Source organism: Gambusia affinis, linkage group LG07 (genome assembly GCF_019740435.1).
Source record: "Gambusia affinis linkage group LG07, SWU_Gaff_1.0, whole genome shotgun sequence".
Taxonomy (NCBI): Eukaryota; Metazoa; Chordata; class Actinopteri; order Cyprinodontiformes; family Poeciliidae; genus Gambusia; species Gambusia affinis.
In genome coordinates, this window is record NC_057874.1 from 29,701,803 (window position 1) to 29,715,267 (window position 13,465).

At 41.0% G+C, this 13,465-nt stretch overlaps 2 protein-coding genes across 3 annotated transcripts; one reads left to right on the forward strand and one right to left on the reverse strand.

The window, feature by feature from the left end:
- The first annotated feature begins 328 nt into the window (after positions 1-328).
- pigu (phosphatidylinositol glycan anchor biosynthesis, class U) lies at positions 329-6,466 on the forward strand. The gene is made up of 12 exons (XM_044123278.1): positions 329-542; positions 1,223-1,287; positions 1,550-1,609; positions 1,691-1,753; positions 2,002-2,111; positions 2,380-2,480; positions 2,736-2,833; positions 3,113-3,267; positions 3,932-4,075; positions 4,148-4,272; positions 5,277-5,419; positions 5,571-6,466. Exons 1-12 carry the CDS (start codon positions 413-415, stop codon positions 5,682-5,684), a joined length of 1,308 nt encoding a protein of 435 aa, XP_043979213.1. The 5' UTR covers positions 329-412; the 3' UTR covers positions 5,685-6,466.
- A 4,201-nt stretch (positions 6,467-10,667) lies between these two features.
- Positions 10,668-13,320, reverse strand: LOC122834658 (nuclear factor 7, brain-like). 2 transcript variants are annotated; one of them, XM_044123276.1, is made up of 2 exons: positions 12,919-13,320; positions 10,668-12,758 (listed from the first exon to the last, which is right to left on the reverse strand). In XM_044123276.1, exon 2 carries the CDS (start codon positions 12,739-12,741, stop codon positions 11,356-11,358), a length of 1,386 nt encoding a protein of 461 aa, XP_043979211.1. In that variant the 5' UTR covers positions 12,742-12,758; positions 12,919-13,320; the 3' UTR covers positions 10,668-11,355. The 2 variants fall into 2 exon arrangements, with proteins under 2 accessions (XP_043979211.1, XP_043979212.1); XM_044123277.1 differs by having other exon boundaries at positions 12,828-13,320.
- Between the last annotated feature and the right edge of the window lie 145 nt (positions 13,321-13,465).

The following is a 13,465-nucleotide window of genomic DNA, read 5'->3' on the forward strand; positions in this document are numbered from 1 at the left end:
ACATATATAGTTTCCGGAACAGAACTAATATAAGAAATATCGTTCCGTTTTAAAGTATTATTTTATATATTGTCTTTTTTGTATGGTTACACTAAAACAAAATTTTTTTATTAAAAAGATAAATAATTATATTTATGTTTGTTTAAGAAGTAATTCGTTTCTGAAATAAATACAAAAATAAAATGCTAATTTAATATTAATTTAATATTTACCGTCAATATTATTAATATTGACAGTATTAGCAATATTGTTATTAATACTGTCAATTTTATTAAAATGTTTTTTTTTACTGTAAGTTTAATTTTGGTGGCGGTCTGTTTGCTCCTTCGCTACCATAACCAGCGGTCCTATGTAGGACTTCATTTCCCATCATTCCCCTCGCAGGTCGGGCGGAGAGAGCTTCCTTGTGAAGATGGTGGCTCCCTTGTCTCTGCTTCTGATTGTAGCCGTCACAATCCGCGCGGCTCTGTACAGATCCAGCCTAGCGGAGCTGATCGCAGAGAGGGTGGAGGTGGTGTCTCCGATCACCGCCTGGAAGCGAGGTAAGCCGGCCTGGAGCGGAGCTCCGCGGCCTCTTTTCCGTTCCTACCCGTTCCCTCACCGCTCCGATGTCAACGGGTGAAGTCAAACCGGTTCATCTGCTAAAACCTGCACACATACAGATAAATCTTTTTTAAAGCCCAGTTTTCACACGGATCGACCTATTAGCAGGGACTTCATTTTTGCTTTTTTTATTTTATTTTATTTTTTTAAATAAAATGATCATTGATGTTTCTTTTTTGTTTTGAACAAATATCTGAGTTTCTGTGTCAGCGATTCAACAACCAGCAGAACCACCGAGCCGAACCTGGCAACTGCTTACATTTAAATTAACTCATCTCATATTTACTTTTCAGATTTATTCAGTTCAACTCAAAACTACTTTATGGATCCCAAAGGGAACTTAAAATGTGGTTGTTGTAACAAATTTTATGAGTGACATCCCATGTTTGAAAGAGTTGCATTGGATGCTTCATATGCCAAACTGTCAAAGCTGTCATATCTACGGCATATTCTTCTGTCTGAAATGTAAATGTAGTTTAATGTGATCATTTTGAATTAAAAATGCAGAGATATTTGGTTTCTATCTGCATCCAGCTCATCCCAGTGTGTTGGATTTATTTTATTTTAAACATATTGAATCATATTCGTTCAGAGACACTTTGTTTCTGTTTCTGATCAGTTATCGAAGGTTTAGCGCTGCTTGATCTGGGAGTTTCTCCGTATTCTGGCGATGTTTTCCACGAGGTAAGATGTTAAATCTGGCTCTTGATGCACATGTTGGTTAAAAACCATTTTAAAGTACACGTAGATTTGGATATTAATGTGAGAATGTTTGATTTTGTCCCGTTTTTGCCTCAGTTTTCAAACTTGAAGAGCTTGAGTTTTTGAGATTTTCCTTACAGAGAAAAACCGAGTTTCCTTGTTTTATATTCCAGCTGAGATGAATTTTATCATTAAACATTTATTCCACCTGACATCCAATGCTTGATCCTTTTCTTTCCTGCAGACTCCTCTCATCATTTACCTCTTTCACTTTCTGGTGGATTATGCAGAAATCACCTTCATGGTAGGAGGAATAAATGACTGGCGATTGGAGAAACTCTGGTTTTCGTTCTTTTATTGTTGAGGGTTTCTGTTTCCCTGTTAGCTGGCGGATGTGATCACAGCGGTGGCTCTTTACATGGCAGTGAAGGACTTTAACAAGCAAGTGGTGAGAATCAATCTGTAAAGAAAGATACATGTTGTGAATTTTTTATTTAAAATGTATTCTTTATTGAGCTCCATATGTGTCAGTAGAATTTTGTTTTATTTTTATGTTATAACTATGTCAAAGAGAAGTGTGTTAAAAGCCTCTTGTGTCAAAACTTTTGCTCATTCAGTGTAACTAATATTATATGTTAAAGGGGAACTTTCTGTTGTGTAGCGGTGATAAAACATTTTGTTTTTGTTGCTTTTCAGTTCAGGAAGCAGAAGTTTTCCGTGGAGGCGGAGCGTTACCCCGCAGACTGCCTGGAGCTCATCAGGAGCCCCACTGAGATGTTCTACATCCCCCTGAAAGTAGCCATGTTGTAAGTACCTGCCGCTCCTGTAGAGGGCGCTCTCGCTGCTCAGAGAGCCTCAGGAAGGACCAGCGACCTCCAGTGTTAACATGAATACACAAAACAATCTGCAGCGCAACGCCAGAAAAATGAAGACGTTCATCAAAACTCACCTGAAAAAACGCTGTTTTTTAATTTAACTCAATGTTTGTTCATGGTTTTTATTTTTTAGTGTTTAAACTGAAACCCAGTGATAATAGAAGCCCAGTTTTAGTTGTTTTTTTCTTTTCTCTGGTAGTTACCTGCTGAACCCGTTCACCATCTTGTCCTGCGTTGCCAAGTCGACCTGCGGCCTGAACAACGCCGTCCTCTCCCTGTTCATCCTCACAACCATAAAAGGTCGACAACAAAGCCAGGCTCTCCTTCCTAAAGTCACGCTGAAAGAAATGCTTTCCATGATTTACTCAAGTGCCACACACAAAACCTTTTATTTATTTATTCAGATTTATTGCTACAGTTAGCATTAGCATAACTTGTTTTTGTCGCAGCATTTCTCTTCCAGTTTTGTTGTTTTATTTCCTCTCATTTTAGTTTGAACTTTGTGGTTTAATCTTCTTATTTTCTGATTTTATTGATTTTATTTCTGTTTTTCAGGAAACGTTCTGCTCAGCGCCATTTTCCTCTGCTTGGCCACCTACCAGTCCATCTACCCTCTGACGCTGTGCGCCCCGGCCATGCTGTACCTGATGCAGGTACCGGTTTTGATTGGCTTTTAATGCGTGCTTCCTGTTTATGAATCATACGTCCTGTTTTTTAATGCGTACTTTCTGTTTATGAATCGTAATTCCTGTTTTTAATGTGCACTTCCTGTTTCTAAAGTGTACTTCCTGTTTAATACTTCCTGTTTTTAATGTGCACTTCCTGTTTATGAATCCTACTTCCTGTTTTTATGTGTACTTCCTGTTTTTATACGTACTTCCTGTTTTTACTGACTTGTTCTGCCCTCTCCACCTGCCTGTGTCCCTCCTCAGCACCAGTACGTCCCGGTGAACCCGCGCCGTGCCGCCTTCTGGTGGTTCCTGGTTCAGTACCTGTTCATGTACCTGGGCAGTTTGTTCGTCATCGTCTGTCTGTCCTTCTTCCTGCTCGGTTCCTGGGACTTCCTGCCCTCCGTCTACGGCTTCATGTGAGTCAGAAAAACAAACTGGAGATTTTTGGACCATCAGAACCAGACCAATAAATGAGTTCTCAGGAGAACCACATTTCCCCGACTGCAGAATGTCAGGTGTAAAGTTTGGTGGAGGGAAAAATTATACAGTTTTTTTTTTTTTTTTTTAGCTCGATCTCTTACTTCCTTTTAATACTTGAACAAAGCATTTGTTGCTCTCAGTTCTGATGTTGCAGGAGAACCACAGATCCCGACCTCGACACGTCTGGGATGAATTGGAGCAGGTTCTGTAGCCAGGCCGTCTCATCCAGCATCAGAGTCTGACCTCAGATGTTCTTTTAGAAGAATTGTCAAAAGCTCCTGTACACAGGCTGCATAACAGAGAACACGTTTTCTCAGGAGAAGATAATTTTAGATAAATTTAACGTCACCATGAAGGTTTTCTGGGTTCGAGGATAATATGCAAACAAATTAAAATGTTTTGTTTAATTGACTTGAGGTGGAGTTTTTTAATTTAAATAAGGACAGAGTTACAGTGCAGCGCCCTCTGATGGCTGAGTTTGGCATGAAGTTCCTGACTGCTGTGGATAGAAACGCAGTTCTCTGTTTCTCCACCAGAGGGCGCTGTGGGACATGTTGTCCTCTGGTCCGGCTCCATGTTCCTGTTTGTCTCTTTTTCCAGCCTCTCGGTTCCGGACCTGACGCCCAACATCGGCCTCTTCTGGTATTTCTTCGCTGAGATGTTTGAGCATTTCCGCCTCTTCTTCCTCTGCGTCTTCCAGATCAACGTCTTCTTCTACACCGTCCCTCTGTGCATCAAACTGAAGTCAGTCCTCCCGTCTCATTAACCTCTGACCTTTCCCTGCGCCCCCTAACCCCTGTGTGCGTCGGCCTGCAGGGACCAGCCGGTGTTCCTGATGTTCATGCAGCTGGCGGTGATCTCCATCTTTAAGTCTTACCCCACCGTGGGCGACACGGCGCTCTACCTGGCCTTCCTGCCCGTCTGGAGCCACCTGCACAGATGTGAGTGTTTACTGCACACCTGGGTCAGGTCGGGGTCAACGGGGTCAACGGGGTCAGCGGGTCGCCCAGCTGAGGCACAAACGCATTAAAACAACGGTGGGGGAATCTCCCTTTAAAATAAGATCAGAGTTAAAATCTGTTATAATTTAAGACAAACTTTTGATTTTGATTGAATTTACTAGTAAAAGGAACCAACAAACAAAACAAGTCATATTTCTTTTAAGTTATATTTGATATAAATAACACTTTGATAATATGGAGACCCAACGTACCTGGAAACGTTTCCGTTCAGGATGGAAATGTTCACTCACATACAAAATAACACTTTCAATTTTGTTCCATAATAAATGGCAAAGAAGATTATTATTTTGTTACTTCAAAAACTCGAATCGTTCAGGTGTGCAGCGTGGACACCTGAGCTCACAGGTGAGTGTTTAATGGCGTCGTGGGCGGGGCTTATCTCCAGGTTCATTTAACACTCCAGAAATTACAAAACACTGAAGTTTATTTTTGCTCCACAGCAAAAGTGAATTAAAACAACAAGAAGGAAATAGAAAGGATTAATCAAATAATCTTCAACTAATTTAATCACAGATTAACAGTTAAACAGTCGAAGGAATTAACAGACTGGAGCAGAAATGAAGCCAAAACTGTACAAATTATACAAAATATAAATATTTAAATATTTAGTATTTAAGATTAAAAAAATTCTTATTTGTGTAAATATATTTTAGCCAAAAGTTCCTGAACTTCTGCAGCAAATCTGCACTTAAACTTATTAACAGTCAATTAAATCAGTTTATTGCTAATATATTTCTAATGTCTGAAGTGGATCAATGAAGAATCTGTAGAATCGTCAGAATAATCAATCACTAAAATCAATAATGTTAGTGGACATTCCTTCCATGTGTAGACCTCACTGGTGGTTTATTGATTTATTGGTGGTTTATTGGTGGTTTATTGATTTATTGGTGGTTTATTGGTTTATTGGTCATACTGTCCAGTCCTCAGGAACATCTTCCTGGTTTCCTGCGTCCTGCTCGCCTGCTCTGCTCTCTTCCCGGTTCTCTGGCATCTCTGGATCTACGCCGGAAGCGCCAACTCCAACTTCTACTACGCCATCACGCTGCTCTTCAACGTGGCGCAGGTAAAGCAGCGGGGCGGCGCTGGAAACTTTCTCACCCAGCCCTCAGTCGGACCTCTGGAAACCCAGGAAACAACCTGCTAGTTACATGACGATAAAAAAATAAAACTTTCTGTTGGTTTCTGCTGAAAATGTGTTTTTGCTTCCGGTCCAGATCCTTCTGGTGTCGGATTATTTCTACGCCTTCCTGAGGAGGGAGCACCACCTGACGGCCGGGCTCTACCTGAAGAAGAAGGACGGCTCCGAGGCGACGCTGGTGCTGAAATGAAGCGCACCCTGCGGCTGCTGCAGAGCAAGGAGCTGATCGATCCTGATCAATCCTGATCAATCCTGATCAAACGTCCTCAGACTGGAATGAGGAGGAATAAAAACGCTGATGGTGCAGAACTCGGAGCGACTCGCCGCCGTTTCCGATCAACAAACTCTGAACTGTTCAGGAGGGAAAGTTTCATCTGAGAATATTTTATTCAGAATTTTTCTGTTTGAACATGAAATGTAGGAAACATGTGAATGTCCAGAGAAACGCTCAGCATCACTCGGTTTTCTCTGGTTTAGTCGGAGACTTTTAATTTCTTTGTGTTGTGAGCAGAACGCCAGGATTACTCCAAAGGTTTCAGTTATTGATTAAATCTGTTCTGGGATGAAAACAACAAAACTTCTTTTTTATTTTGCAGATTATGGATCAAGATAAAATCGTCCAAGCGGAAAAAACACAAAATTTATTTTATTTTTTTCCCTTTCTTATAAAAAATATTTTATAACACTTAAAATAATACGACGCTAAATTAAAGTAGCTTTTCAGCCAAATGTAGGAGCATATTTTAAATAATTATTTGATTTGTATAAAACGTTCTGTTTCCACTGGCAGATTATTAAACTTATAACATGTAAAATGTCTTATTAGTGAAATAATCTGCAGGTGAAACGATTATTATTTATCTGAATCAAAGTTTTTTATCTGTTGCTCAGAAGTTTTTGGTATTTTTGATTTCAAGTTTTCTCGGATATTTGCAGGTTTGGTTTCACACATTAAAGGCTTAAATGTTGAATGTTTCTGTGACACTTTGCTGCTTTAATTTGAAATTTAAAACATTTCAAAACATTTAAACTTTATTTTTCGTCTCAATCTTGAACATTTTGATCAGGAACTTCATGCTGTTCAGTTTCTTCAGTTTTTTTTATTAATGGCTGAAATTCTCCGTAAAGTTTTTGTGAACTTATAACCAGTTCTTAAACATTTAACCCTTTAAATGCATGACAAGCCTAATTATGAATTCCCTCTTATTGTTTTGTCTTTCATAATTGCACAAATATGAAATGCTAATCCGTAAATTCCCATCCAGACTGTGGTTAGCTTATCTTAGCTTATCTTAGCATGAAGACCAGAGTTTGGAGGATATGTTGGTATTAATTAAATGGTTTTTTTGCTCCATGCAGCCAAAGGTTTTCAGGTCCAAACTGATCTGAACATTTTGCTGTAAACTTCTGATTTTCCTCCAGAAAAGAGAAAAAAAAAAAAAACATTTTCCACCTAAAATCTTAGTTTTCACTCAAACAGCTGATTCTGTTTCACCGTTTAGTTCAGAAAGTTTTCCATGTTCACTAACAGGAAATTATTTATTGTGGTTATTAGTTTTAATCATTTTCACCAATCAGTATTTTGTTTAAAAATGCAGCAGTTTGGTTTTTATATTTTTATCTGAATCTAATCTGATTGTTATTGAAATGTTTCGTTTTCTGGACAGAAAGTCATTCTGAGGTTTTTATAAAGGAAAAAATCTTATTTTTGTTTGCTGCACTGAAACTTTACAAAAAGCTCATTTTATTCCTGCAGTTTCTTCTAATATTTAATTTACTGAAACATTTAAAGTCATTTTATGACGTAACTAAAACCTGAGGTTTTGCTCTTGCTGGTTTCAGTTTCTCCATAAACATTTATTTTATTATTGCACTAATTAACAAAAACATTTTTCTTTGTACTTGAACTGAAGGTTTTAGTTGTGAGACACAAAAAGACGGATCTAAAAACTAAATATTGACGAATGGTGATTCAGATCCGTTTCCAGTTTCAGCATCCAGAAATCAAATCTGAATGAAAAATATTTAGTTTTTGGAATAAAATAAAATATTGATTCTGACCTGAACTTCAAACTAATATCAGCCGGAATCAGAGGAATGCTTCATTTGCACTTTTCTGGATTCTGTGAAATCTGTAAACATCCGTTTGTTAATATGTAGCATCAGTTCTTTAAGGCTGGGCTTTGACTAGGTCAGTTTAACATGGATATGCACTAATCTGGCTGTATGTTCAGGATGTCTTGGAATCAGCAGAGCTTCCCCACAGCATGATACTGCCACCACCCTTTTACATGTAAGTTACCTTTAAACTCTTGTTTGTGACAGATGTTTGAAGTTTGACATCATTTTTCTCATGTAGTCGCTTTACAAAGATTCAAAATGCAAACAGAAGGAAAGAGAATTGTTTTGGTGTGGCACAGCGCCCCCTGCTGACAGCCCCGGTTCTGATCTGCTGCTTCCTATCTGTCAGTTTAATGATGTTCAAACATCAACACCAAGTTAACAGATTGATTTTCATCTGGTTTTCAGCATCAAATACTAAGAAACAACCAGGTTTTCACTGAGGATGGTAAATATATATGAGAGGAACAACATGTAATAACCAATAATCTCTAATAACCAGTTAATCTGTAATAACCAATAATCTGTAATAACCAGTTAATCTGTAATAACCAGTTAATCTGTAATAACCAGTTAATCTGTAATAACCAGTTAATCTGTAATAACCAATAATCTGTAAGAACCAGTTAACATGTAATAACCAATAATCTGTAATAACCGGTTAATCTGTAATAACCAGTTAATCTGTAATAACCAATAATCTGTAATAACCAGTTAATCTGTAATAACCAGTTAATCTGTAATAACCAGTTAATCTGTAATAACCAATAATCTGTAATAACCAGTTAATCTCTAATAACCAGTTAATCTGTAATAACCAATAATCTGTAATAACCAATAATCTGTAATAACCAGTCAATCTGTAATAACCAGTTAACATGTAATAACCAATAATCTGTAATAACCAGTTAATCTGTAATAACCAGTTAATCTGTAATAACTAGTGAACATGTAATAACCGGTAATAATCTGTAATAACCGGTTAATCTTTACTTTGCCTTGTGCGAAGCTCCTCGCTGCAGGAACCTCACATTCTGAACTGAGAAGATTTTTACAGAATGTGAATGTTTTCCCAGGCAGATGAAGATCTTCATGGAGCCAGTGGTCTGCAGACGGTTTGGTCTGCAGCGTCTGCATGGAATGATCTGCAGCTCAGGGTTTCTTACTGGAGCGAGAACACGAAGCTCCAGGCTGAGGATCTGTGTTCGCTCTGAGAAACTCAAACTGTTCTGTCTGGACCACCAGGTACCCGTCTGCTGGGACTCTAAAACTCACAGCGACCGCAGCTTTCGACCCATTGGTGAAGCTGCACAGTTACCTGACGCTCCTCAAGGAAATGCATCTGTTTGGAAGCAGATCAAACTGCAGAAGACATTCAGGAACAGAGAAGCAGATTAAAAAGAGTCGAGCTGTTTCCTGGCCGAGGATGTGAACAGATTTCATCTGGAATCATCAGAACCACGGAGGATGAGCTCAGAGCGCCTCAAGTCTCATTTTTACACAACAGATTATAAAGCTGGGAATCCTGCAGCGCCCCCTACTGACGGCGCCACACTGGCCCAGGAGTTCCCAAACATCTGGATGAAGATGAAGAGGACAATCTCCTTCTTTAGCTCCTCCTTTCTGAGGATCTGACCTCTGTGACCTTTGGGTCAGGGCAGAAACTCCCTGAAGACCCGGAGAGGTTTGACCAGAACTACTGGAGACTTGCAACTGGGATGTGGAGGTCAGAGGTCATGGATCCTTGGAGTTGGTGTGATAAAGGAGCTGGTTCAGAGGAAAGGCCAGATGCATGCTGGGTAGAGGGAGGTTTATGACGGTCAGAACCGTCCAGCTGGTTCTCACCTTCAGACTCTCCTCACCAGAAACCATTTGAGAAGCAAAAGGAAGATTTGACCTGATTTCTCACTGCAGCAGCAGCCGTCTCTATGGCAACCAGTTTAGATTAGGAACGCTTTCCACTCGTTTTATTGGAAATTCAAATCTGTGTTTTCTTCTTTTTCGTTGTTTGTGCAGCTCAGTGGCGAAGCGTCGACTCTCTGACTTCCTGTCAGAACCGACCTGCAGATCCATGTTGGCTGCAGCCGGCAGGGAGCTGCTGCAGCCGGCAGGGAGCTGCTGCAGCCGGCAGGGAGCTGCTGCAGCCGGCAGGGAGCTGCTGCAGCCGGCGCAGGAGCTGCTGCAGCCGGCAGGGAGCTGCTGCAGCCGGCAGGGAGCTGCTGCAGCCGGCAGGGAGCTGCTGCAGCCGGCAGGGAGCCGCTGCAGCCGGCAGGGAGCCGCTGCAGCCGGCAGGGAGCCGCTGCAGCCGGCAGGGAGCCGCTGCAGCCGGCAGGGAGCCGCTGCAGCCGGCAGGGAGCCGCTGCAGCCGGCAGGGAGCCGCTGCAGCCGGCAGGGAGCTGGCACTTTATCGAGGCTCTGATTGGCTGCTGCTCATGATGGGCAGCAGGTGGTTCAGCCAATCAGAGTCCAGATCAGCCTCAGTCTTTTTCTATTTATGCAAATTGTGACATTTTGGTGCAAACTTGTTTCACAAATAAACGTTTAAAACAACAAATCAAAGAATAGCCTAGTAGTTCAGTCTAAGTCCAATTAAACAGTTTTATCTAATTTTATGGAGTTTATTTATCCAAAAATTATACATTTTATTCAGATTGTCAAAATGTTTCCTACATACATTTAAAACATTGTATTTTAATTACAGTGTTACCCATTTAAACAGTAAACTTTAGTAGAAAAGTTTTTGAGTTTGGACGTTTTGCTGTAATTCAACTTTTTTATAAACTGTCTTTTGTAAAATTGGCTGAAGGTAATAAAAGTTTAATTTATAAAACAATCACATCTTCATGTTTCAAATATTGCTGAAAGAATGTCTAATTATGAATAAAGTTTGTAACGATTCATTAATATTCAGTGATTTTGTTTTACAGTGTTGGTGGCCGTAATCAGACCAACAGTTTGGTTTAATTTGGATAAATCATCAAACTCTTGACTTTTATGTGTTTTTGTGAATTTTTCTTTGAGTTTAAATGTAGGACAGAATTTGGACAAAATGTAAGTTTACAAAATACTTTAATAACATATTAAAATGATACATAACTGGATGTGTCGTGGTGGCGCAGCGGTTGATCAGTCCTGGACGTGGCCGTCACAGGTTTGATTCCCGGCCTGCTGATCTCCGTCGCATGTCTTCCTCTTCTCTCATCACAAACTTTCCTGTCAATTAACTATTAAATATCACAATAAAACATTAAAAAGGATCAACAAACAGTAGAGAAACTAAAATATGTGCCTTTTCTCCTAAATAAACATTAACAAAAAATCATTTTTGAGGTAGAGTTGTTAAATTAAAGTAAAATCAGGAACTAAAGTATTAACTAAGCTTTAGTTGATAAAGTTAACTAAATCAAATCATTAGATAACTAATGATCCATTAACTAATCGGATCAATATCCAATCTGAATCGGATATTGATCCGATCCTGATACCAACTTGGTATCGATGTTTTGGATGCAACTCAGAGACAATGGATTGAAGATCTGATCAGAGCCACACAGGAAGTAAAGCTTCACTTCCTGTCACATTTAGTTTGTAGCATCTGGATCTGAAGCAGAAAACAAATCGATGATCAAAGTTTCAATCTGATCGATAAGGATCATTCTGATCGATAAGGATCATTCTGATCGATAAGGATCATTCTGATCGATAAGGATCATTCTGATCAGCAGCTCCATGTCGTGACGTCAGAGCTGCTGTTTGATCACTGAGATCTCCATCGGGAGGATCCTGGTTGTTTTCACCGTTCTGAAGTAAGGGAACATCCGGTCAGTGAAGGTGTGTGTGAAGGTGTGTATGTGTGTGTTAGTGTCCAGATCAGAGAAGGACAGATTCCCTCCGTCCCAGTCCAGATCCACTCGGATCCTCCGGATCTTCTTCTGGATGCAGAGATCAGCAGAAGGAGCCGACGGGCAGACGGCTGAGTAAGTCCCTTCATAGAACCAGATAACTGATAATCCAGACTTTACGTCCTGCTTCCTGTGGACAGACTCTGCCAACACGCCGAGCACCCACACTTTGTTGTCTCCAACATCAACATCCCAGCTGTGGCTCCCTGAGTTAAAGCCCTCGGAGCCGAGGACGGACCACTCTGCTCCAAACCTCTCTGGATTATCAGGAAGCTGCTGTTTCTCTCCAAACGTCCCACTGGTCAGATCGTCAGACAGGAAGAGTCTTGACCCAGCCGTGTTTGGGTCCAGAACCAGAGGAGTGTAGGTCACCATGTCCTTCATGTTGCTCCAGATGTTGAAGGCCAGGTTGCCCAGATGTTTGGCCTGGTCTATCAGAGCTCCTGAGGGCAGCTGTGGATCCTCCAGCAGGGGGCAGCGCTGGACTCTTTCCACTGCAGCCTTGTAGTTGTGCAGGAATGAGACGTCTTCAGCTCTCAGCTCCTCCTCTGTGGCTCTGACTGTGTCTGAAAGAGCTGCTATCTCTCTGCTCAGAGCCTCCATCTTCTCCTTCATCATCCCTCTCTTCTGCTCCTCTTCCTCCCTCAGTGCAGCCAGCCTGGCCTCCTCTTCCTCTGCTAGAAACTGACGAAGCTTCTTAAACTGCTCAACAATCTGCCTCTCTGTGTGTCGGGCCTGGACCTTCATGTGTTCTGCTGTCTGATCAAACTTCTCTTTAACTTCCTTCTTCAGCTCCAGTTTCTCCTTTAAAGGCTCCAGAAATGTTTTCAGATTTTCTCTGTGATCCTGAGCAGCTTCATCGATGGGTCTGAATCTGTGGTTGGAGTGTTTTTCTGAATCTCTGCAGACGAGACAAACTGGCTGCTGATGGTCCAGACAGAAGAGTTTGAGTTTCTCAGAGTGCAGACTGCAGAGACCCTCTGAAACTTTCTGCTCTCTCTGCTGTAGGAAAGATTCACAGAGGTTCTTCAGAGCCAGATTACAGGGAGGAGCGTCTGTTGCGGATCTTTTCCTACAAACCGGACACGAGCGTCCAGCTCTGACTCTCCAGCAGGTCTGCAGACAGTCCTTACAGAAGCTGTGGCTGCACGGCAGGATAACCGGACCCTTATAGACGTCGCAGCAGACCGGACAGCAGAGATCCTCCTCCAACCTGGACGCCATTTGGTCTCCGACTCAAACTGAAACCAAAGCGGGCAAAGCGTGAGACCAGGAAGTACTTTTCCCTCCAAAACAAACTATTATCTTACTTTCACTTTGATTTAGTTGTTTTTTTTCCATCTGCAGCAGTCTGTGTTTCGGTATTTCGGCTCTCCCTCTGTTCTCAGGGTTTAGTCTTACCTGACCAGGAGATGAAGATGAACCTCGGTGTTTATTCATGGAGAGTTTCTTTCTCTGTGACGCTCACTGAACTAGTTCCTGCTTTTTCAACAGTTCCTCGTGAAATTCCCGTCTTTAGGCATAAATATGGCGCCCTCTACAGGATTTCCTTTGTACCTGCAGTTTTAGAAGCGCTACTACTGCTTAATATCCAAGTAATCCATCATGAAGTTCTCCTTCTGCTAAGCAAAGAATTTCAGGAAAAGTTTCAGGACTTTATCCTGGAAGGATCTGAGAACGGAACAAAATGAAAGCTCGGCTCTGCAGGGACAACATGGAGGCCAAGATTGATTTATTTATTCATTTCTATCACATCTTACACACTTGTTTCAAATGTGTTTTTATTCATTTTTTATTTTCATGTGATTTTTAGATATTAACCAAGGTTCTTATCCTAAATTTCTGCCGTGTTTTTCTGTGAAACAGTCACCACGTGAATACTTGATGCCCTGTCATTCCTACTCAGGCCAGCAGATGGCAGCAGAGCAGCTCTGTGTTCACAGGTTGT